At 40.6% G+C, this 26,934-nt stretch overlaps 1 protein-coding gene across 1 annotated transcript in view; it reads right to left on the bottom strand.

The window, feature by feature from the left end:
• Positions 1 to 26,934, bottom strand: part of LOC142663931 (heparan-alpha-glucosaminide N-acetyltransferase-like) — a 422,230-nt gene that overhangs the window by 219,046 nt on the left and 176,250 nt on the right. Inside the window, exons 11-13 of the mRNA XM_075842774.1 lie at positions 18,040 to 18,152; positions 14,967 to 15,091; positions 8,017 to 8,143 (exon numbers count right to left, since the gene is read on the bottom strand). Of these exons, the coding sequence (XP_075698889.1) occupies positions 8,017 to 8,143; positions 14,967 to 15,091; positions 18,040 to 18,152 (365 nt within the window). The remainder of the gene's footprint in view (positions 1 to 8,016; positions 8,144 to 14,966; positions 15,092 to 18,039; positions 18,153 to 26,934) is intronic.

Genomic DNA, 26,934 nt, shown 5'->3' with positions numbered 1-26,934 from the left:
TGGCGGACTATGGCTATTTTTTATGGCTCTGTCCGGGGAAGAATCCAGTACTACCTTTGAAATTCTGCCCCTCCTGGCCTTGCTCTAACACTGATGCAGCCGAGTATGAAGAAGTTCCCGAAGGCGGGGATCTTATAGCTTCCCCCGCTGTATTGGCACTTGGGATGACACTATCTTCTGGGAAAGAAATGAGGGGGGCTTCGTCCAGTTCCACGACCACCGGTAACGAGGCCGGAGAGTCATAATCGCGTACTAGGCCTTTGTTTGCCTACAAGTAGATGTGAACACAGCCTAACTTATTCCCTTCCCGCACCTTGGCGTAACTGCAGGTCAAGATGAGCAGTTAGCGCACTTTAATATGCAGCTACGTCTGGAGTTTAACAGTTAACCGCCGTGCGGCGCTACACCGCAGCGGCAGTTAACTGTGCAGGGTGTCTGCCCTGCTCTCCCTGTTGCTGATCAGTGGCCCATCGCCGCTGATTTCAGCAATAAACTCCTTAGATGTGGCAACAGATTGCTATCGCTGCATTTAGGACGGTTGTAGCACATCGGCAGCCCCGGCAATGCAATTTCGGGGGCTGCCGATGCTTGGCATGGCAACCAAAAGCCAGACAATGGCCCCCGGGTCTGCCAAGTACGGAAGGACCTCCAGGTGGTCCTCCTAGACTTCCTATTATGTCACTGTGAGTGTCAAACTGACAGTTAGAATACATTACACTAGGTAGGTAGTGTAAGATATTATAGTAGCGATCAGAGCTGCAGGTCTTCAAAACCCCTAGTAGGGCAAAAAAAATAAACCGTTAAAAACTACACATATTTGGTAGCACCGCGTTCATAACGACCTAAACTATAAACCTATAATATTATTTTTCCCGCACGGTGAACACCGCAAAACTAAAAAGTTAAAAACAATCCCAGAATCACTATTTTTTGGTCACAACCCGTACCAAAATATAGAGTAAAAAGTGATGAAAAACCGCATGTACCCCAAAATAGTACCAATAAAAACTACAACCTGTCCCGCAAAAAACAAGCCGTTATACAGCATTTTTGACTGAAAAATAACAAAGTTATGGCTCTCAGAATATGGTGACACAAAAAAAAATATATATATATATTTTTTTTAAAAGTGATTTTATTGTGCAAACGTGTAAAAAAAAATAGGTTTTTGATCACCTTGCTTGCCAAAAAATGGAATAAAAAGTGATCAAAAAATCACATGTACCCGAAAATGGTAGCAATGACAACTACAGATTGTCCTGGAACAAATAAGCCCTCACACAGCTCCGGTGGAGAAAAAATAAAAAAGTTCAGGCTCTCAGAATATAGCGACGCAAAATGTGCAGAGTGTTCCAGAAGCGGATAAGATCGGGCGCCATTTATCAGTGCGACACTGGCCACACATCTGTGGATTATTATTAATTTACTGCATTACTATACCCTCTTATTATACCCTGATGTACGCTGCACAGATAACATATAGCCTGATGTACTCCTCACAGATTACATATGCCCCTACATCATAAACTGAAATACCAGTAAAACCCCAAACCGAACAACTACCAAGCAAACTCTGCACTCCAAAAGCCAAATGGCGCTCCTTCCCTTCTGAGCACTACAGCGTGCCCAAACAGCAGTATATGTCCATAGATATGGCATCGCCATACCCAGGAGAACCCAATTTTATGTGGTATTTGTCTTCAGTGGCACAAACTGGGCATAACATATTGTGCACTAAAATGGCATGTCAGTGGAAAATTTTAATTTTCAGTTTGCACCATCCGCTGCTGCACATTAACCCTTTCACGCACCACAATTTAACCCCTTAGTGTCTAAGCCTGTTATGGCCTTCAGGACCAGCCCCATTTTTGCAAATCTGACATGTGTCACTTTATGTGGTAATAACTCCAGAATGCTTTTACCTATCCAAGCGATTCTGGGATTGTTTTCTCGTGACATGTTGTACTTTATGATACTGAAAAAATTTTGTCGTTAAATTCAATATTTATTTGTAAGAAACGCCAAGATTTAGAGAAAATTAGCAAAAATTAGCATTTTTCTAAATTTTTATGTATTTACTTGTAAAACAGATAGTAATACCACACAAAATACTTACTAGTTTATATTTCCCATATGTCTACTTTATGTTTGCGTCGTTTTTTGAACATTCTTTTATTTTTCTAGGACGTTACGAGGCTTAGAACTTTAGCAGCAATTTCTCATATTTTTAAGAAAATTTCAAAAGGCTATTTTTTCAGGGACCAGTTCAGTTCTGAAATGGCTTTGAGGGCCTTATATATTAGAAAGTCCCCAGAAGTCACCCCATTTTGAAAACTGCACCCATCAAAGTATTCAAAACAGCATTCACAAAGTGTTTTAGCCCTTTAGACGTTTCACAGAAATTAAAGCAAAGTAGAGGTGAAATTTACAAATTTCATTTTTTTCTTCAAAAATTCATTTCTAATACATTTTTTATGTACCGCAGAAGGTTTTACCCAAGAAATGCAACTCAATATTTATTGCCCAGATTCTGCAGTTTTTAGAAATATCCCACATGTGGCCCTAGTGTGATAATGGACTGAAACACAGGCTTCAGAAGCAAAGGTGCACCTAGTGGATTTTGGGCCTCCTTTTTTTAGAATATATTTTAGGTACCATGTCAGGTTTGAGGAGGTCTTGTGCTGCCAAAACAGTGGAAACCCCCCAAAAGTGACCCCATTTTGGAAACTATACCCCTCAATGAATTTATCTATGGGTATAGTTAGCATTTTGAACCCACAGTTTTTTTGCTAAATTTATTTGAATTAGTATGTGAAGGTGAAAATCTACTTTTTTTGTGAAAAAACGTAGAAATTTTAAATTTTTACAAGGAATAAAGTAGAAAAAACACCCCAACATATGTAAAGCAATTTCTTCCGATTATAGCAATACCCCATATGTGGTAATAAACTGCTGTTTGGACCCACAGCAGGCCTCAGAAGAGAAGGAGCACCATTTGGATTTTGGATTTCTGATTTTGCTGGAATAGTTTTCAGTGCCGTGTCGCGTTTGCAATGCACTGGAGGGATGAAAACCATGGAAACCCCCCAATAGTGACCCCATTTTGGAAGCTACAACCCTCAGGGCATTTTTCTAGGGGTAAAGTTAGCATTTTGACCCCACAGTTGTTTTGCTGAATTCATTGAAATTAGTCTGTAAAGGTAAAAATCTACTTTTTTTCTGAAAAAAGGTAGCCATTTTTAATTTTTACAAGGAGTAAAGGAGAAAAAGCACCCCAACATTTGTAAAGCAATTTCTCCCGATTACGTAAATACCCCATATGTGGTAATAAACTGCTGTTTGGACCCACACCGGGGCTTAGAAGGGAAGGAGCGCTATTTGGCTTTTGGAGCTCAAATTTAGCTGTAATAGTTTTTGGGTGTCATGTCGAATTTGCAAAGCCCCTGAGAGACCGAAACAGTGGAAGCCCCCCAAAAGAAACCCCATTTGGGAAACTACACCACTTAAGGAATCTATCTAGTGGTATAGTGAGCATTTAGGCCCCACACGTCTTTTGCAGAATTTATTAGAATTAGGGCGTGAAAATTAATATCAACATTATTTCCACTAAAATGTTGATTTTTTTCAATTTCACAAAGGATAAAGGAGAAAATGCACCCCAACATTTGTAAAGCAATTTCTTCCAAGTACGGCTATACCCCACATGTGGTCATAAAAGTTTTTTCATTCGAAAGTAATTAACCCTTTATGAACTGATTCATGTTTTGCTTTTTCGTTTTTCCTCCCCGCTTTCCGAGAGCCACTACTTTTTTATTTTTCTGTCAATAGAGTGGTGTGAGGGCATATTTTTTGCGGAACGAGCTGTAGTTTTTATTGGTACCATTTTGGGGTACATGAGATTTTGTTGATCACTTTTTATTCAATTTTTCGGCAAGCCAGGTGACCAAAAACCATCAATTCTGACAATGATTTTTATTTATTTTTGACGGCGTTTACCCTGGGCTATAAATGACTATTATACTTTATTCTGCGGGTCGGTACGATTACGGCGATACCATATGTATATACGTTTTTTTATGTTTTGCAGCGTTTGCGCAATAAAATAACTTATTTAGAAAATAAATTATTTTCTGTGTCACCATATTCTGAGAGCCATAACTTTTTTATTTTTCAGTCAAAAAAGCTGTGTAAGGGCTTGTTTTTTGCGGGACGGGTTGTAGTTTTTATCGGTACTATTTTGGCGTACATGCGACTTTTTGATCACTTTTTATTGTATATTTTGGGAGGGGTGGTGACCACAAAATAGTGATTCTGGCATTGTTTTTCGTTTATTTTTTTTGCGGTGTTTACCATGCGGGAAAAATAATATTATAGTTTTATAGTTGGGGTCGTTACGAACGTGGTGATACCAAATATGTGTACTTTTTTTTTACGTATTCATTTTTTTTCCTATAATAAAAGACTTATTATAGGAAAAAAAGCAGTTCTTGTTTATGTCACTTATAACGTTTATTTTTATACTTTTTTTAAAACATTTTTATCCTTTTTTTTACTTTTTTCACTTGTCCCACTAGAGGACACTTAGACTTGCAGCTCTGATCGCTGCTGGAATACATTACACTACACACGTAGTGTAATGCATTCCAACTGTCATTGTGACGTGACAGTCACACTGACAGGAAGCCTACGACGACCACCCTCGGGGTGGTCCTCATAGGCTTCTGTACATGGCAACCTGGAAGCCATTGTCTGGCGTCCGGTTGCCATGGGTACCATCGCCAGCCCCCGTGATTTCACATGGGGGCTGCAGATCGGCGCTAAAGACCTTAATTGTGGCGTTCAAAATCGAGCGCCGAATTTAAGGGGTTAACTGCCGATATCAGCGGCGACAGGCCGCTGATCGGCGACAGGCTGCTGATCAGCAACGGGGAGAGCAGGGCTGACACCCTGCACAGTTAACCGCCGCTGCGGTGTAGCGCCGCGCGGCGGTTAACTGTCAAAGCACTGACGTAACTGTACGTCAAGGTGCGCGAACTTACTGCTCACCTTGACGTACAGTTACGTCATGGTGCGTTAAGGGGTTAATAGCATGTCGTGTTGCAGGGTGTGATGTATGAAGCAGGGTCACGCGCTGAGCCCACACCATACGCTGCGGGTGTTAACTGTGTATTACAGCTGACACCCGGGACTATCGGATAGGAACAGCGATCGCACTATTACAGAAGCCTGTAAAAATTACATTGCTGAAAAGAAAATGATTGCTGGTTCAAGTCCCCTAGGGGGACTAATAAAATGTGTAAAAGAAAAGAAGAAGAAAATAAAGTTATTAGTGAAAAAAATTAAATAAATATTTAAAGTAAAAAAAAAAACTTTTCTTATTTTTCCTCTAAAGTAAGGTAAAAAATAAAATAAATAAACAAAATTGGTATCGCTGCATCCGTAAATGTCCTAACTATTAAAATATACAATTATTTAACTCGCATGGTGAAAGACGTAAAAAATAAAGAATTTAAAACGCCAAAATTGCTGTTTTTTGGGTCACCTTAGCTTTCAAAATTTTTTTTATAAAAAGGGATCAAAAAGTTTTATGTACTAAAAAATGGTACCAATAAAAACTGCAGCTCGTCCCGCAAAACATAAGCCCTCACACCGCTCAATCGACCAAAAAATAGAAAAAGTTATGGCTCTCGGAATGTGGTGAAACAAAATTTTTTTTATTTAACAAATCGTTTTTACTTTGTACAAGTAGTAAAATATAAAAAAAAACTATATAAATACTGGGTCGCAAAAAGTTGTCATTTTTACCGCACGGTGAAAAACGAAACCTAAAAAACAACGGAGGAATCATCGTTTTTTCGAATTTCAGCCTGCAAAGACTTTTCTTTTCAGTTTCCTGGTGCTTTAAATGGTATCAATAGAAACAACAATTCCTCCCACAAAAAATAAGCCCACACACCACTCTATCGATGGAAAAATAAAAAAAGTTATGGCTCTTGGAAAGCGGGGAGGGAAAAACGAAAATGAAAAAGCAAAAAATGGATCAGTCCCGAAAGGATTTATTAGTTTCTAATGAAAAAACATTTATGACCACATGTGGGTTATTGCCGTACTCGGGAGAAATTGCTTTACAAATGTTGGGCGGCTTTTTCCTCCTTTATCCCTTGTGAAAATGATAAATTTCAACATTTTAGTGGAAGAAATGTTGATATTAATTTTCACGGCCCAATTCTAATACATTCTGCAAAAGACCTGTGGGGTCTAAATTCTCACTATACCCCTAGATAGATTCCTTAAGAGGTTTAATTTACCAAATGGGGTAACTTTTGGGGTGTTTCCACTGTTTCTGTCACTCAGTGGCCTTGCAAATATGAAATGACACCTGAAAACCATTCCAGTTAAATTTGACCTCCAAAAGTCAAATAGCGCTCCTTCCCTTCTAAACCCTGCCGTGGGTCCAAACAGCAGTTTATTACCGCATATGGCATATTGCCGTAATTGGCAGAAATTGCTTTACAAATGTTGAGTTTCTTTTCCTCTTTTATTCCTTGTAAAAATTAAACATTTCTATTTTTTTCAGAAAAAAAGTAGATTTTCATTTTAATGCCTAATTCCACTAAATTCCTCAAAAAAAACCCGGGGGGTCAAAATGCTAACTATACCCCTAGAAAAATTCCTTGAGCGGTGTTGTTTCCAAAATGGGGTCACTTTTGGGGGGTTTCCACTGTTTTGGTCCCTCAAGGGCGTTGCAAACGCAACATGGCCCCCAAAAACCATTCCAGCAAAATCTGCGCTCCAAAATCCATGTGGCTCTTCTTCCATTCTGAGCCCTGCCTTGGGTCCAAACAGCAGTTTATTAAGACATATGGAGTATTGCCGTAATCTGAAGAAATTGCATTACAAATGTTGGGGTGCTTTTAATTCTTTATTCCTTGTAAAAATTAACACATTTTAAGGTTTTTCCAGAAATAAAGGATATTTTCATTTTCACAGACTAACTACAATAAATATAGCAAAAGACTTGTGGAGCCACTGTTTTGGCACCACAAGACCTCTTCAAACCTGACATGGTGCCTAAAATATATTCTAAAAAAGGAGGCCCCAAAATCCACTAGGTGCTTCTTTGCTTCTGAGGCCTGTGCTTCAGTCCATTAGCACACTAGGATGACATGTGGGGTAGTACTAACAACTGCCGAATGTGGGCAATAAATATTGAGTTGCGTTTCTGTGGTAAAACTTTCTAAACACTTTGTGGTGTGCAGTTTTTAAAATTCAGTGATTTATGGGGTCTATCTAATATATAAGGCCCTCAAAGCCACTTCAGACCTGAACTGGTGCTTAAAAAATAGCCTTTTGAAATTTTATCGAAAATGTGAGAAATTGCTGCTGAAGTTCTAAGCCTTGTAACGTCCTAGAAAAATAAAAGAATGTTCAAAAAATGATGCAAACATAAAGTAGACATATGGGAAATGTTAACTAGTAACTATTTTGTGTGGTATTACTATTTGATTAACAAGCTTTACAATTAAAATTACACTTGTTTTACAATGTTTTACATTTACATTTAGAAAAATGCTAATTTTTGCAAATATTCTCCAAATTTTGGTGTTTTTCACAAATAAATACTGAATTTATCGACCAAATTTTTCCACTAACATAAAGTACAATGTGTCACGAGAAAACAATCTCAGAATCGCTTGGATAGGTAAAAGCATTCCAAAGTTATTACCACATAAATTGACATGTGTCAGATTTTAAAAAATCGGCTTCGTCCTCAAGGCCAAAACAGGCTCAGTCCTGAAGGGGTTAAAATGAATATTGTTTCTTTATTATTATTTTAACTCTGTCTACAATATTATGGTAATTTGAAGTTCTGTATCAGAAAAAAAGAGATTAAACCCCTATAAAGATATATTGAAAAATTAATCAAGACAAAATTTTTAACCTATTTGTGCCATATTTCTTAAATATAAGACTACACCGAACACACCACATCTCAATATAACATTTTAAAATAACCTTGCATGTTGGATAATTGTAGATATGATTTGCTCCAAAGAGCCACTTGTCGATGTATCCTGCAGCTCCTCCTGTGCAGTTTGGGTACAGACCATAGTCGCCAATTCCACCAGGACCCAAATAACCTCTAAAGAAATAGATTGAAAATTAATAGCCATATGCACAATTTCCAGAGTTAACAATTTTTTTAGTACATGAATTTTAAATAAGTAAAATTTTTAGTATTAATGTCTACCTTTTGAGTCAAAATGTAAAGAAAAAAAAATGCAAATGAATAATGGCACTGACCATGGTAATCAATCAGGTTCATTCATGATATTTTACATAGATGCCAATCATATTAAGTCAGTACCAGTACAGTATATTTAACTCCTTGAGTTGTCCTCTCCTGTCAAATTGTTTTCACACTTTTGAATGTGAAATCTGACAAATTATGCAGTAATGCATCTCCAACTCACCCATTAGTACCTGTCTGTTCCTTTGCACCACTGCCTGCAGTTTCCCACCACTCAGTTTTAACAGCATGGACATCGTTGACTTTGTAAAGAGTCAGGACCATCAGCGGTTGATGGTGGATTATGTGCCCTAGGTGCCTTGGAGTGGAATGGGTGCCAATGAGAAGCTGGCAGAGCTAAGTGACAAATAGTCCTACAGGACTGGTTACAACTGAATCTTTGCTCCAGGTGAAGGAAAGCCAAGCTATGGCTCTACAAAGATTATTATTCTTACATTTTGAGCCCATAGAAAGGAAACCACTAATAAATGCTGTTTGTACACAGGGACGGCTTGGTGATTGGCTGCACTGGGGGAAAGGATGGGCATGTCGGACCATGACGTTAGGGAGCAAGGGTAGGATGCGGCCGATTCTTCCCGATTCTCCCAATCCAGTTGTTAAGATGTCAGCCTGTTCGCAGAAAAGGGGAGAAGAGGAATGTCGATCCAGTCCTTCCGGAACTCAGACTTCCTTATAACGCGGGTACAATTGAGCAGTCTAGCGTTGGCTGGAGCAAGGGAAGCATAGGTTCCCTGCCCCGCCAATCAGCAGTCTGTGAATGATGCAGGCAGCATGATGATGTCATCATGTCCTCTGCATCGCCACTAGCCAGAAGAGACCAGGCCTGTGTTGCTGGTGGATGGTGCAGGAACGGGGACAGGTGAGTTTATAATTTTTTTATTTTTTAAGTAACTGTGTGTGGTACTATCTACATCTACAGGGGACACAGTGTATGTGGCACTATCTACAGGGGGCACAGTGTATGTGGCATTTACAGGGGGCACAGTGTATGTGGTATTATCTACATGGGGCACAGTCTATGGGTCACTATCTACAGTATTTATGTACTGAGCTTGATTCTGGTGCTGTATTTATGTACTGAGCTTTGTTCTGGTACAGTATTTATGTAATGAGCTTGATTCTGGTGCTGTATTTACATACTGAGCTTGATTCTGGTGCTGTACATATGTCACGGCCGCGGTCACGGACCACCGCTGTTCCTTACCTGGCGACCACCGTCCATTGACTTCCTGCCAGAGTCTTCCTCTTAGGAGACGCCAGCACTCGCGGCCAGCCCTGGTCTTCATGTCAAGGTGCGCGTGTGCGCTCTGCCCCGGCCTTAAAGGGCCAGCGTGCGTACATGTTAAAAGTTCCCTTATTAACCCCAGTATGCCCTTCCACTCCCTGCCTGAGCATTGTTGAAGTTTTCCCATATCTGTCTTGCAAATGGTCCCTTAGTGTTTTCCTGATCCCATTGTTCCTGTGTCCTGCCTCCTATTTCCTGTATCCCGTGCTATCCCTTGCTCCCGAGCCTGTATCATACCTGAGCCGTGGCTTGGCTCGCATGCTGGAATTCCCCATGTGTGCTATCGCCTGTCATCCCTGATACCAACCGAATGGAGAGAGTTGCGCGCGACCCTCTCTCCACTGGTCTCTGCCTGGATTCAGCGGCCACTTCTAGATATAGGTGTGGGTCCCAGAGCTGTGACCCGCATCTATCAGACTTTTTTGGCACTTCCTGTGGATATGCCATAAATGTCTAAGATGGGAAAATTCCTTTAAGTTACATAGTCTGCAGAGCGCTTGTGTAGGACTGGTGTCTACCACTATATGGCCACTATGTGGTTGTAATATTGGTCTTTGGTTTACTACACATATTTTACTACACAATTAATAGTGGTTGCATTATTTATATATAGCTGATGGGTCTGCACCAAGAATTATTTCCTCTGGTGGGCCCAAGGTACTCCAGTCCGACATTTGCTATATTTATGTACAGAGCTTGGTTCTGATGCTGCATTTATGGAATGAGCTTGGTTTTGGTGCTGTATTTACCATATTTTACGTTCTACAAGACACAGTTTTTAGCAAGAATAAATCTTGCTAAAAAGTACCTGCGTCTTATAGTCCGCAGTCGAAGGACCCCTGACCGCTTCCTTGCTTAACCCCTTCCCGACCCATGATGTGCCGGCACTTCATGGAGCAGGTTGGATGTTTGGATGTATGTTTCCATACACTGCAGATGTGTTTTACAGCTGACATGCTGTTTTAACGGTCAGGAACAGCGATCATGCTGTTTCTGGTGGTTTAAATAGTTAAATGCTGTGGTCAATAGCGAACGCGCCATTTATAGGGGTTTTCCCATGAAGGAAATTTATGACATATCCACAGTCATAAATATCAGACAGATGCGGGGCCCACCTCTGGGACCCGCACTTATCTCTAGAACGGGGCCCCTAAACCCCGTTCTATCTTACTCGGTTCCGCTGTCTCCCGGCCACTTCCTGGTTAGGTGGTCGGGAGTTACGGAAACAGCTGAGTGCTTGCTGAGCTATGCTGTTTCCATAGCTTATAGAAGTGAATGTTACTGAGTAGCAGTTACGGAAACAGCGTAGCTCACATGCTACGCTGCTTCTGTAACTGCCATTTACTACGATGGGAGTTACGCTGTTTTGGTAACTCATCCATGTATTGCAGTGTATTATACCAGCGATATAACGATCGCTGGTTCTAGGTGAACTAATAAAATGTGTAAAAAAAAAAAAGTTAGATACATTTTCAAGGAGTGTAAAAAAATATATTTTTTTAAAAAAACCTTTCCCATTTTTCCCCAAGCACAATGTAAAAATTAAAATTATAATTGCGTCCGTAAAAGTCCAAACTATTACAATTATTTTCTCACACGGTGAACGGCGTATAAAAAAATTATTTAAAACTCCAGAATCTTTGTTTTTTTGGTCACCTTAGCGCTAAAAAAATTAAATAAAAAGGGATAAAAAAATTGTATGTACCAAACAATGGTGCCAATAAAACTACAGCTCTACACCGCTTAATCGATAAAAAAGTATAAAAGTTATGGCTCTCAGAATGTGGTGGAACAGGACAAATTTTTTAACAAATAGTTTTTTCTTTGTAAAAGTAGTAAAATATGTTTTTTTTTCCTATTTTCTGTTGTCTAAAATCTAGGTGCATCTTATAGTCCAAAAAAATACGGTATGTACTGAGCATTGTTCTGTTTCTGTATATATGTACTGAGATTGTTCTGGTGCTGTATTTATGTACTGAGCTTGGTTCTGGTGCTGCATATATGTACTGAGCTTAGTTGGTGTGGGAACCGAGAGCAGACATCTTAAAGAACTTAGTTCAGATATTTCTGTTCCCCTCTTCATAATATTCAGAGATTCTCCAATGAGTAGTAAAGTGCAAAGGGACTGGCGCAGGGCAAATCTGATGCCTATTTTCAAAAAGGGCTCTAGGTCTTCCCCGGGTAATTATAGACCAGTAAGCTTAACATCCATTGTGAGAAAAATGTTTGAAGGGCTATTGAGGGAATATATACTGGAGTATGTGACAAAAAATAATATTATAAGTGACAGCCAGCACGGTTTTACTGAGGACAGAAGTTGTCAAACCAACCTGATTTGTTTTTATGAAGAGGTAAGTAGAAGACTAGACAGAGGGGCCATTGTTGATATAGTGCTTTTGGACTTTGCAAAGGCATTTGACACTGCCCTTCATAGACGCCTAATGGGTACATTAAGGTCTATAGGTTTAGAAAGTATAGTTTGTAATTGAATTCAAAATTGGCTCAAGGACCATATCCAGAGAGTTGTGGTCAATGATTCCTACTCTGTATGGTCCCCGGTTATAAGTGGAGTACCCCAGGGTTCAGTACTGAGATTACTATTATTCAACTTATTTATTAATGATATAGAGGATGGGATTAATAGCACTATCTCTATTTTTGCAGATGACACCAAACTATGCAGTATAGTTCAGTCTATGGAAGATGTTCATAAATTACAAGCCAATTTGGACACACTGAGTGTTTGGGCATCCACTTGGCAAATGAGGTTTACTGTAGATAAAAGTAAAGTTATGCATCTGGGTACAAACAACCTGCATGCATCATATGTCCTAGGGGAAGATACACTGGGGGAGTCACTTGGTGTGAAGGATCTGGGTGTAATTGTAGATCATAGACTAAATAACAGCATGCAGTGTCAATCAGCGGCTTCTAAGGCCAGCAAGATATTGTCGTGTATTAAAAGAGGCATGGACTCACAGGACAGGGATATAATATTACCACTCTACAAAGCATTAGTGCAGCCTCATCTAGAATATGCAGTTCAGTTCTGGGATGCAGTTGATAGAAAGGATTCCCTGGAGTTGGGAGAAAAATACAAAGAAGAGCAACTAAACTAATAAGGGGCATGGAGAATCTATGAGGAAAGAATAAAATAATTAAACCTATTAAGCCTTGAAAAGAGATGACTAAGGGGGGACATGGTTAACTTATATAAATATATGAAAGGCCCAGACAAGAAATATGGTGAAATCCTGTTCCATGTAAAACCCACTCAAAAGATAAGGGGGCACTCCTTCCGTCTGGAGAAAAAAAGGTTCAATCTCCAGAAGCGACAAGCCTTCTTTACTGTGAGAACTGTGAATCTGTGGAATAGCCTACAGCAGGAGATGAGGCCACTTTTCGATTTTCTTCCAGGGCCACTTTAAGTTCCCAATCCACCCCTCTTTGTACATGTGACAAGTTAAAATTGTTCATTAGATTGGTAGATTACGACCAGTGCAGATATAGACTGGGCTAAGTAGATGCTGTCCATGGCATCATTTGATTTGAATTATTCTGCCTATGATGCAAATAAAAGTAACTTCACCACAGCAGCACTTTTCAGCCACATAAGGCCATAAACATTGTACAGATTAATCCAAACTTTTGGAGCCGTCTGCAATATAAAAGCTGTCCAACTTTGGATGTCCTGCTCGTCATATATAGTCAGGGCAGGCTCCAGGTTTATTTGGGCCCTTGGGTGACAAACACTTAGAAGGCCCATTTGAGGGGGAACTCACGGCGGCAGTAAAATGGCAGAAAACTTTCAATTTGTGCCCCCATATAGATGTTAGGCCGTTTATGCCCCCATATAGAAGTTTGTACCGCCATAAATTTAGTGCCACACAGCCCCTCTCCGAAGTAGTGCCAGACAGCCGTCTCCTCCAAGGAAGTGCCACACAGCCCCGCTCCTAGGTAGTGCCAAAAAGGCCTCCCTTCCTGGTAGTGCCACACAGCCCCCTTCCTGGCAGTGCCACACAGCCCCCCTTCCTGGTAGTGCCACACAGCCCCCGTCTCTTTTGGGAGCGCCTTTGGGGCTCCCTCTAGTGAAATCCCCAACCAGAGCATTGCCGACGTTCTGTCTGGGGATTCCACCTCAGGAGAAGCCACTGACGTCACTGTCCATATATGGACAGTGTTGTCAGGGGAAACCCCATTGCCATAGTCCCAGGCAGAGCACTACTAGCACTCTGCCTGTGACTCCTGTTATGTTCCTGACATCACTGTCCATATATGGTTAGAGGTGTCCGGGGCAGAGCTGAAGTCCCGGGCAGAGCGCTAGTATAGGCTCTGTCCGGTACTCCGGCTCTGGGGAAGCCCTTGAGATCACTGTCCATCTATGGATAGTGATGTCAGGGGCAACCCCAGAGCCAAAGTCCCGGGCAGAGCGCTACTAGCAGTTTGTCCGGGACACTGCTCTGCTCCTGACATCACTCTCCATATATGAACAGTGATGTCAGGGGCTTCCCCAGAGACGGAGTTCCAGAGCAGAGCTGCTTCTAGCGTTCTGCCTGGGACTCCTTCTCTCCTCCTGACATCACTGTCCCTATATGGATAGTGATATCAGGGGCTTCCCCAGAGACGGAGTCCCGGAGCAGATCCCCTTCTAGCGCTCTGCCTCGGACTCCTGCTCTCCTCCTGACATCACTATCCATATATGGACAGTGATGTCTGGGGCTTCCCAAGAGCCGGAGTCCGAGCAGAGCGCTATTAGCTGTAAATGCCTAGTAAATGGCAGAGAGGGGAGATACCTCCCTGCTCTACCATAGCGTTCAATAGTATCTGCGTGCTAAGAACGCAGATACTATTGAATGTGGCGTTGCTATCGCTGTAGCAGCCATAGCGGCTCCTAGCAGGGCCGCAGGGCATGGGTTGCCGCGATGGTGGGTGGCACGGGCCCCCTCATGTTGTGGGCCCTGTGGCTGCCGCTATAGCTGCTACAGTGCTAGTTACCCTGCCTCATAGACAGGGACTCCCTCTAGAAACAGAATCCCCGGCAAGACTCTGTCTGGCTGGGGATTCCACTCCTGGAGGAGCCATGACGGCAGCGTCAGCACCCGGTGGTCGAGTGGGCCCCCCCCAAAGTAGTGGGCCCGGCACTTGCCCGGGTTCACTGGGTGCTGACGCCAGCCCTGTATATAGTAACTCCAATGCTCAAACTCTAGATGTGATCATTTGTGTTTGTTCTATTAATTACATTATAAGTTTTTTTTATATATCCAAGCAGATAATTCAGTTAATTTAATAGCAATTGTAGAACAACAGGATTAGTGGATCAGTTTAGAAATCAGTCTAACTTACACATATATAGTAATTGATAGTGCTTACGTGGGGCACCCAGGCACAGCTAGTAGGAATGTTAGACACAGCAAAACAGTCTCTAAAGCTGCAATGATGATCCACTCCGGCCAGTACACGACAATATCCCTTACGGCAGCAGTCCACTGATGGCTCTGTACAGACAAGAGGATATATCATCAGACAAGCACTTTGGGCCACTTCAGGGAGACTTTGCTACAACATCAATATTTAAAGCCTTTCCTCTTTCATGCTGGTCAGCAGGATCATTTCTCCGTGTTTTGAACAACAGGCATTCTGTACAACAAGCAATTACATGATCTTCTGCACATCCCAGCATTACTGTTTGAAGGATTAAAGACAGGAAATTCTGTGATTTGCATTCTTCTTTTTAAAGGTACCGCATTAATTCTGTAGTATAGAAGGCATCCACACTAGACTTCTTAAGAGCATGGAAATCCAGAGTGTACACATCTGTAGTTAGGCACACACCTGTGCTGCCTAAAGGGCTTGCGCTTGCAGAGATTATTAATTGGAGCAGTAGCACCCAATGTTATTACCATATGGGAACTCCAGAAAAAATGTTTCACTCCCATTAAGCCAGGCTACCCGTTCTCACTTTTAAAACAAAATCTGGTATTGAGGCAGGTAAAAAATATATAATCTATATTCTTTCAAAGATTTGGGGACCGATTTACCTTCCCCAATGCTAAACTTCTTTGAGCAGGCTTAAATCAGTTTGCCATAAAAGTGATGGTTCTTGCTGCTGCCGTGTTCTGGGGACTGGAGATTGTAGATTGGATTATGGGGCAGGAAGGAATGAATATATTCTAGTTTTCATTGAATTGTCCCATTAAGGCAGGAATGTTCACAGTATAAGATTAGTCATTTGCCCAATATCAGTTCCATTAAAGTGTAGTTTCACTCTGAGGAATTTGTTTATGTAGTACCCCATTATTTCCCACTTCAGCCATGTCCTCCTGTGTCCTCTTGGCAGTTGCGCCGTGTTGCTAGGCAATCAGTGTATATTGCTTACGTCGTTGGCCTATTCAAGCCTGCTTATGTTGCTGACTACGATCCTGCCCTACCATTTGGACACCTGAAACTTGTAGTTCTACTCCTGTTTCTAACTACTGTCGCTGACACCTAGCTCCGTCTGACCCCTTTCCAGTCCTGTCGATGCTGCTGTGTCTTCATGCCAACTGGTGACTATTCTGTGGACTGCGACCAGGGGAATTCCTACAGCCAAGTTTACATCTCTGTATGGAGGTTAAAGGGGGAATTCCAGGGCATCCCTGAGCCTCTGCACCCCAATCTAGCCTGCGCCAAACCAGTTCCAACCTTTAGAGTCCAGTATTAACAGCCTATGTCTACAGCTTCGAAGAAGGAATGCATGTATATGATCCCTATATTCTGCAGACGCATTCCTAAGGCAACAACAGGGAGTCTTTATGCCCTGCTTCCCCGCAAGCATGTTATAAAATCACTTCCGTTTGGAAATGTAGCTATTCTGATACAGTATTTAGTATATGCTAGACAACTGTTGTATACAAGTTTAATCCATTATCATTTAAAGACTAAGTTAATTTTTTAGATTATTCAGCATTGTTAAGGTTTCAACCACAATTGTATACAATGATTTAGAGAAGGGGTTTCAAACACGCTGCACGCGGCCCCTGAGGCTGTAATCTTTGGCCCGCTGGGCTCCATAGTTCCATCGGGAGAGGAGAGAGCAGTCTTAAGAAGGAGCGCACCAGCACTCCTTCATGCCGTCACACAGCCCCCTGTAGATAGTGAACCCCCAGCGGATTTGGCAGCGCTACACACTCCCTCCCTGTAGATAGCTCTATTGGGGCACACTCTAGCAGTTGAATCCCCAGCCAGAGCATTGCCGACGCTTTGGCCAGGAATTCCCCTGCTGGAAGAGCCCCTGAAGTCACTGTCCATATATGGACAGTGATGTCAGGAGCTTTACCAGGGAAGGCGTCCCAGAGCAGAGATTATACTAGCACTCTGCTCCGAGACTCCTGCTCTGAGAAAGCCCCTGACATCACTGTCCATATATGAACAGTGATGTCAGGAGCAGAGCTGGTGTCCCAGGCAGAGTGCTAGCAGAGTGCACTGTGGCGTTGTCTACAGAGGGCACTGTGGCACTAAGAAAGAGCTGCCCAATCTTGACATTCTTGTGTCTGCCAAACTCTGCCAACTGAGCTGCCGGACTGCATTTAGCTACACCTTAACTGGAAAACTGGATTGTTAAAATACATGTGTAAACTCGCAAATTTCCGATAAATTTAAACCTAGCGGTATTATTATAGTAATGTAGTATTGTTATGGTAATGTAATATTATTATAGCAATGTAGTATTATTATAGTAATGTAGTATTGTTATAGTAATGTAGTATTGTTATAGTAATGTATTATTATTATTATAGTAATGTAGTATTGTTATAGTAATGTAGTATTATAGCAATGTAGTATTATTATTATTATTATTAATAAAGTAATTTAGTATTATTATAGTAATATAGTGTTATAGTAGTTCAAATAACTAATTGATTAACAATAATTTTGTATTGTATCAAATTTGAAAGTAATGCGGCCCGTCAACTTCAAATTTTTTCTATGTGCGGCCCATTTACCCAGCCGAGTTTGAGACCCCGGATTTAGAGCATTATACAATTTTGTTTTCCTTTTACACAATTTAGATTGGTCATACTGCAGAGAATTCTTCTTTGCCACTATCTGTGTTGAATTCTCTTCATTCTTCTTAGCAGTTCCCTCCATTTTTTTATACTAAAACGTTGATGGGAATCTGATGTCTAAACAGATCGTATTGTTTTCAATGGAAATTTGTTTTGAGCCAGAAGTGACTTAATAGTTTAGTTATTATGACCGACATCTTTCTCTTACCTGAGTGAGAAACACTGTATGCAGCGTTTCTGTGTCCAGCTGGGACTTTGGCCATTTATATCAATGGAGGACTTGATGGGCACAATCTAGGTTTCTTGTTTATATCAAATTAGGCTGTTTTTTTAAAGGGGACTTATCATCCAACCTAAACTCACCGTACCATTTCATTTTCAAAATTTTAGCAACTTACTTCTACCAGCTCCAAGTTCGGCTTGCTGAAAAAGGTGTGCATCAATGCCAAAACAAAATATGTAAACCCTAATCGTTGAAGAACCCCTGGTATTCGTGCCCACCGCCACGACACTGCAGAAACAAGAAGTTGTAGAGCTGAACTACAATCAGTCTTCTAAAGTAGTTTATTTATCTGCAGGACCCTATTAGAGTTTATTATACAATAATTGAAAAAAATGTACTTTATCATATTCCAATTTCACAAAATAATTATATAATAGACCAAGTGTTCTACATACAGTACATGACTCTAACATTGATGTTATATTGGTTTAGGCTCTGTTCATATCTGCGTTGGGGTCCTGTTCTGACGTTCCGTTGGAGGTTTCCGTCAGAACGGGACACCGAGCAGACACCAACTGACAACGACGGAAACCAGAGGGTTCTGTCTCCATCATAATTGATTTCAATGGTGACAGAGCCCCTGGTTTCCGTTTGTCTCTTTTGTGCACCGGACCCGTCATTTGCTGGAAGCAATAGCGTAGTTGACTATGCTATTGCTTCCGGCAAAACGACTGAAACATCCGATGGAACGTCAGAATGGGACCCCAACGCAGATGTGAACAGAGCCTTAGACTGGCTCACCAGAGGATCATTCAGTGGGCCCTTGCTTTGACACCACAATGAACCCAAAAAATAACAAGGATCCAAAGGTCCAGCAGAAGTCAACTCCATTTAAAGCTTATTTTTGGAGCCAATTACATGCCATTAGGGTCTATTTCCTATTAGTCGACTCACAAGTAACATATTAGACCTTATTGATATGCCCTGCATGTACAATGATAAGAAAAGGGGTGTAGCTAAAGGAGGTGCAGAAGAAGCTATTGCAACCTGAGCCTTGGTGCCTAAGGGAGCCCAAAGACACTATTACTATAACTTGCACATGGTAGGCGGGAGGTGGGGTGGCCTTGTTACAGTTTTTACATTGGGAGAAGCTTCAAGTTATGCATCTGGATAATGATTATGATGAAAGTAAAATTGGATGTCAATATGTTCTGTAAACATAGAGGGTGGGCTCTCCTATTGTCACTATTATCATATTAACTGCCCATGCCTAGAGCAGGGTATTTGTGGCATGAATTGAACAAAATTGAATTCAGCGTATATTGATTAACTCCTTATAAATATATGAATGGCACATGCAAGACATATAGTAAAAACCTGTTCCATGTAAAATCTCCTTAAAAGACAAGTGGGCACTCCCTCCGTCCAGAGAAAAAAAGTTTAATCCCCAGAGATGACAAGCCGCAGGAGCCGTCACAGCAGGGACAGTAGATGCTGCAAAAAAGGCTTAGATCATTTATTAGAACAAAAAATATCAGTGCCTATGTCAATGTCTAGAATTCTTGTTTGAATGTTGATCCAGTCTGATTACTACTTGGGATCAAGAGGGAATTTTTATTTTTTATTGAAGATTGTTTAACCACTTCCTGACCAGAGGCTTTACCCCCCCCCCCCCCCTTCCTGACCAGGCCCATTTTCAAGTTTTAGCCATGTGCCAATTTAAAATGGAATTGTTCTTCTATTACTCTTCCAATCTATATGTATTTGGTCTTGTTTTTTTCTCAGAACATATTGGGCTTCCATATTTTGTAAAAAAAACATTATAGATATATTTTACTTTTTAAAAAACATAAAAGGAATAAAGGGAAATACATTTTAAAAAAAATGTGAATATGTGAATTTAGATTATGTTTTTTGGCATCTGGTGTATGCCACTGGGTAAACCCACCTGAATACATATTTGGCAACTTCTGCCGACTTCAGCGATACTAAATGAGTGCACATTTATTACACGCTGGGCTCAAAGCGGAGCTTACAATGAATGATGTGCAAATTGGCTTTTGGAGAGCAAATTTTCCAAAGCCGGTTTGCTGACACCATACGACCATTACAGATGTTGGAAAGTGCCAAAACACTGTGAACACCCCCAAAATGACTCTGTTTAAGAAATTACACCCCAAACTATTCGATTAGTGACAGATAAAATGTTTTAGCCCTCTATTTTTATTCCAGACAATTCATTGACTTTGATGGAAAGAATTAAAACTAGGATTTTTTTTCCAAATATGTGAATTCAGGTGATCTTTTCTGACATCTGGTGCATGCCACTGGGTAAACACACCTGAATATATATTTGGCAACTTCTGCCGACTTAAATGATACCAAATATGGGTACATCGGGCAGAAGGCGGAGAATACAATGAATGATGTGCAAACTGGCTTTTGGAGAGCAAATTTTCCAAAGCTGGTTCCAAAGTGATCTTTGTGTATGCGACCAGTGTCGCGGCCAAAGTCGCCGTGTAGCCCCAGCCTAAGGCCCCCTGCACATAGCCGTGCCCGTAATCACGGCCGGTGATTACAGACACGGCCAGACGCGAACAGACACTTGCATTTGTAGACCGTAAAATCAGGAGCACGGTCCATAAAAATAAAAAATAGGACATGTTCTTTATTTGTGGGTCATTTGTACGGCCCGAACACCTTCCCATAAATGTACGGGAAGGCGTCCGTGGGCAATAGAAATGAATGGGTCCGTAATTTGATCTGCAATTACGTTCCGTAATTGCGGATCAAAATTTTGGCCGTGTTCATGGGGCCTAAAACTGTACATCTATATATGATCTTCATCCATATATATATATTATAATCTCCTATTCCCTCTCGTGGCACCCCCTATCTATCTAGCTATCTATAATCCGTGCATCTATCTATCTATCCATCTATCTATCTATCTCATATCTATCTATCTCATATCTATCTATCTATCTATCTATCTATCTATCTATCTATCTATCTATCTATCTATCTATCTATCTATCTATCTATCTATCTATCTATCTATCTATCTATCTATCTATCTATCTATCTATCAATCTATCTATCTAGCTATCTATCTCATATCTATCTATCTATCTATCTATCTATCTATCTATCTATCTATCTATCTATCTATCTATCTATCTATCTATCTATCTATCTATCTATCTATCTATCTATCTATCATCTAAATGAGGAAATAGACGCAGCACTCCAAAAGTAGTTGCAAAGATAGTGGTTTATTCACCCTTGTACAGAAATAGCTACGTTTCAGACCTGGAGGACTGAAACGTAGCTATTTCTGTACATGGGTGAATAAACCTTTATCTTTGCAACTACTTTTGGAGTGCTGCGTCTATTTCCTCGTTTGTGTATCCAATTCAGGACCGTGTCGATGACGGTCAAGGACGCATAGCACCGTGATACTTGAATTCTCTGAAGTGCTGCTTTTTTCTACCTACTATCTATCTATCTATCTATCTATCTATCTATCTATCTATCTATCTATCTATCTATCTATCTATCTATCTATCTATCTATCTATCTATCTATCTATCTATCTATCTATCTATCTATCTATCTATCTAATATCTATCTATCTATCTATCTATCTGTCTGTCTGTCTGTCTGTCTGTCTATCTATCTCACATATACAGCTGTCTCCAGACCAATCAGTGTCATCTCTGGGCATGTGATCATTGTGACAAGCTGTCACAATGATCACGATACATGCCCCATCGGCGTTGCTTCCCCATACTCGCGGCACCCACCCCCACAACCGTCTCGCAACAAACCCTGTCCCTCTATCTATCTCATATCTATCTATCTATCTATCTATCTATCTATCTATCTATCTATCTATCTATCTATCTATCTCATATCTATCTATCTATCTATCTATCTATCTATCTATCTATCTATCTATCTATCTATCTATCTATCTATCTATCTATCTCATATCTATCTATCTATCTATCTATCTATCTATCTATCTATCTATCTATGTATCTATCTATCTATCTATCTATCTATCTATCTATCTATCTATCTATCTATCTATCTATCTATCTATCTAGCTCGTATCTATATATCTATCTAATATATATCTCATATTTATCTAACAATCTATCTCATATTTATCTGTGTATCTCATAATTATTGATATATAGTATAGTTCTAGGCTGGGGCTACACAACGACTTTGGCCACGACACAGGTCCCATGGCCAAAAATCGCTTTGTCTGGTAAAATTACAGAGACCACATTCACTTTCATTACTTGCCATGTACACTACGGAACATAGTGATCTTTGGCCGTACGACTGTGTCATGTCCAAAGCTGCCGTGTAGCTCCAGACTAAAACTATACTATATATCAACATATATATGAGATACACAGATAGATATGAGATAGATGATAGATAGATAGATAGATAGATAGATATAGATAGATAGATAGATAGATAGATAGATAGATAGATAGATAGATAGATAGATAGATAGATAGATAGATAGATAGATAGATAGATAGATAGATAGATAGATAGATATGACATAAATAGATAGATAGATAGATAGATGATAGATAGATAGATAGATAGATAGATAGATAGATAGATAGATAGATAGATAGATAGATAGATAGATAGATAGATAGATAGATAGATAGATAGATAGATAGATAGATAGATAGAGGGGTGGGGTTTGTTGCGAGACGGGGTGGGGGTGGGTGCCGCGAGAATGGGGAAGCACTGCCGATGGGGCATGTATCGTGATCATTGTGACAGTTTGTCACAATGATCACATGCCCAGAGACCACACTGATTGGTCTGGAGACAGCTGTATCACGGAGCTCAATGCCGCCACAGAGCGGAAAAAGTATTAACTCTGCAGGATGTTCTAGAGCGGCCTTCAGAGCAAATTGTGGACTGCCCAGACGTTTATAGTCTATGGGTGGTCCGCAAGTGGTTAATGCTTTATAGGTAATTTTTATATGTATTTATTATTTAGTTATTTATTTAAACCTTCCTCTGGATCAAAAGGGGTAAAACAAAGTTCTATAGTTTCTCCCATCCCTTGGTTGAACTTGATGAACATATGTTTTTTTTAACCATACTATGTACGACTACATTCAGACGAGTGTGTCCAAAATGCACGCGTAAAAAAGCGTTTTTCCTACATTTCATGTCCGTTGCATATTGGGATCAGTGTGCTTTGCAAGTGGCATGCGTTTTTCACGTCTGTGCAACCACTTCTTTTTTTTTCTTTTTTTTCTTTCTTTCTTTGCTTTTCTATGTAACTGATTTGTGAAACACGGACAGCACACGGATCTTGTCCGTGTGCTGTCCGTGGTTTTCAGGCACCCATAGGATTCAATGGGCGACTAGGTGTGCAAAAACGCACCAATATAGGACATGCAGTAAGTTTCACGCAACGGACAATCGCTGCGTGAAAAACAATGCATGTCTGAATAACCCTATTGAAATGAATGGGTCCGTGTGCTGTGAATTATTTCAACACACAAGACACGGACAAGTATTATGCTCGTCTGAATGAGCTCTAACTATGAAATTATGTCACTCTTGTAACAAAAAGGGTTAATATGTCTGTTACTGGCATTCTTACGTAATCCCAGTCTCACCCAATATAGGATTTGTGTCATAGTGGTAACATGCTTTTAAGATACTGTACATTACATTAAAGAGCAGTGGTCATGGTTACAGGCAGAGAGGATTCTAGATTAATCAAAGTGCTCTCTAGCACCTTGCTGTTTAATAACAGTGCGAGTATTCCCTTTAGTGCTGCCATTAATGGATTACTGTGCTCTCTTTTAATTCATTCCTTTCATGTTCCAGAAACCTCTTCATGTCTATGGCCTGTACAATGCCTAGTGCAAGCTATTGCCTCATGTAACGTTCTTCAGGCAAGTGCACATTCAATTAATCAATGGAAGGTGACAAGAAAATGTATCAGGAGAAATCTTTCTATAGTAAGAGTCAAAGTAACAGACACATTTGGCTCTTATGACAATGGGACCACAAATATGTATGCCTCTTGATATTCAAAGGCTGAGCATACATTTTATATATATATATATATATATATATATATATATATATATATATATATATATATATATATATATATATATATAATATGTAACAAAATATAGACAATTAGTATTTTTAATTAAAAGATTGATATGGAATGTGAGATGTGAGAATATATATATATATATATATATATATATATATATATATATATATATATATATATACATACATACACATACAGTGCATTCAGAAAGCCTTCAGACCCTTTCACTTTTTTCACATTTTGTCATGTTGAGGCCTTGTGCTAAAATAAAAAACAATTCACGTTTTTCCCAATCATTCTTCATAATACCTCATAATGACAAAGTAAAAACAGAATTTTAGGATTTTTTTGCAAACTTATTAAAAAATGGAAAACTCAAATTTTGCAATGATATTAGTATTCAGACCATTTCCTGTGACACTTGAAATTTAATTCTGGGGTCGTCCCATATCTCTAGATCACCTTTGAAATGTTTCTACATCTTGATTGGAGTCCACCTGTGGTAAATGCATTTGATTGGACATGACTTGGAGACACACCCCTGTCTATTTAGGTCTCACAGCTGACAATGCATATCAGAGCAAAAACCAAGCCATGAGGAGGAAAGAACTGCCTGTAGAGCTCAGAGACAGGATTGTGTGGAGGTACAGATCTGAAGAAGGGTACAAAAAAAATTTCTGCTGCACTGAAAGTTTCCAAGAGCACAGTGGCCTCCATAATTCCTAAATGGAAGAAGTTTGTAATAACTAGGACTCTTCATAGAGCTGGCCACCCCCCCCCCCCCCCTAAACTAAGTAATCGGGGGAGAAGGGCCTTGGTAAGAGAGGTGACCAAGAACACAATGGTCACTCTGGCTGAGCCCCAAAGATCTTGTGTGCAGATGGGAGAAACTTCCAGAAGGTCAACCATCCCTGGAGCACTCCACCAATCTGGGCTCTATGACAGAGTGGCCAGAAAGAAGTCTCTCCTCAGTAAAATGCTTGAGAAAGGTCCTGCTGGACTGAAACGTTGCATCTTTGGGTGAATAAATTTCATTTATTTTTGGATGTACTGCCTTGTTTGTCTTTTCTGGATCTACTCAGTAAAAGACACATGAAAGCCTGCCTAGAGTTTGCAAAAAAGGCACCTAAAGGACTCTCAGACTGTGAGAAACAAGATTCTGTGGTCTAATAAAACCAAGATTGATCTTTTTGGCCTCAATGCTAAGTGTCATGCTTGGAGGAAACCAGGCACTGCTCATCACCTGCCCAATACCATCCCTATAGTGAAGCATGGTGGTGGCAGCAACATGTGGGGGTGTTTTCCAGCGACTGCGACAGGGAGACTGGTCTGGGTTGAGGGAATGATGAATGGAGTAAAGTACAGATATATTCTTAATGAAAACCTAATCCAGAGTGCTCTGGAGCTCAGACTGGGCCAAAAAAATCACCATCCAACAAGCCAATGACCCTAAGCACACATGTAAGACAACACAGGAGTGGCTTAGGGACAACTGTGTGAATGTCATTAAATGACACAGCCAGAGCCCTGACATGAACCCAATTGTACATCTCTGGAGAAACATGAAAATGGCTGTCCACCGACGGTCCCTATACATCTTGACAGAGCTTGTGAGGATCTTCAGAAAAGAATGGCAGAAAATCCCCAAATCCAGCTGTGCAAACCTTGTGGCATCATACCCAAGAAGACTGGAGGGTGTTACCGCTGCCAAAGGTGCTTCAACTAAGTACTGCGTAAAGGGTCCGAATACCTTTGTGTAACATCACTGGGGAAGTGAACCCACTGAGCTACTCCTCCGTAATGGAGTAGCTGCTGGGCAGACAAATATAGGACAGTAACTGGTCGATGGTACCTGGATGGGCAGATAGCTGGAAGCTGGCTTGTGCTGGATTATTGGAAGCTGAACTGGTCTCGGACACTGGACATACGGAACCTTCGCAGACTAACATGGGGTTAGCAACAACATTGCTCAAGCTCTTGGGAGATAGAGAAGGTGCCTTAAATAGTCCTGGGAAACAGCAGGGGTGATTGGATAACTTTAGACTTTCACTAGGACTTGTGCACTAGGGATCCGCCGGCGGTAAGCCGCAGAAGATGGGGCATGCCGAGAGAGGTACGAGACTTAGCGGCAGATGGTCTTAGGTCCATAGTGCATGAGAAACTTCTTGATGAGAGATTGGAAAATATTGTTCTCTTTAGGCTCCTAAGATCTCTCCTAAGGATCAAAGCCCTCCCAGTCCACAAGATAACAATTCTTACCTCCTACCCTCTTGTAGTCCAGAACCTCCTTGACTTCAAAGTCATCTGCCGAACCACTGGGGGCAGTAGAATTGGAGGACTTGTTGTACTAGTTGAGGATCACAGGTTTCAGAGACACATGAAAGGAATTGGGAATCTTGAGGGTAGGAGGTAAACGTAACCTGTAGGACATCGGCTTAATCTGTTGCAAGGCTTCAAAGGGACCGAGAAACCTAGGATCAAATTTGTAGGAGGGAATTATCAAGGCCTTCTTTTCTTATCAGCATACTTCTTCATCCGATCCACCGGCTGCAGGATCGCAGACTTGGATCTGAAGAAAAATTCTAAAAGAAGCATTAACTGTGGGAACTTGAGATGTAGCAGGTACAGGAAGAGGGACACGTGGATGTTGGCTGTAAACAATGAAAAATTGAGATGTAGCAGTAGATTCACTTGTGTGATTTTTAAAAGACAATTTGGCCCAATGGAAGGAGATGTACCCAGTTGTCGTGTTGAGCAGATACAAAATAATTTTCAATGATTCCGAATGCACTCGTGAAAAATGACTTTTGACTATGTGGTGGTCAATTGTGTTATTCTTTCTATAGCCTAGAGATGCTTTAGGGCCTAGATGTTTTTCTATGTCCGGATCGAGTAGTAGTATTTTCCAATGGTTGTTAATCACATCATTCATCTGTTCCC

The sequence above is a fragment of the Rhinoderma darwinii genome, chromosome 11 (assembly GCF_050947455.1).
Source record: "Rhinoderma darwinii isolate aRhiDar2 chromosome 11, aRhiDar2.hap1, whole genome shotgun sequence".
In the NCBI taxonomy this organism is placed as follows: Eukaryota; Metazoa; Chordata; class Amphibia; order Anura; family Rhinodermatidae; genus Rhinoderma; species Rhinoderma darwinii.
Note: the sequence above shows the minus strand (reverse complement) of the source record. Positions and strands in the feature narration are given on the sequence as shown.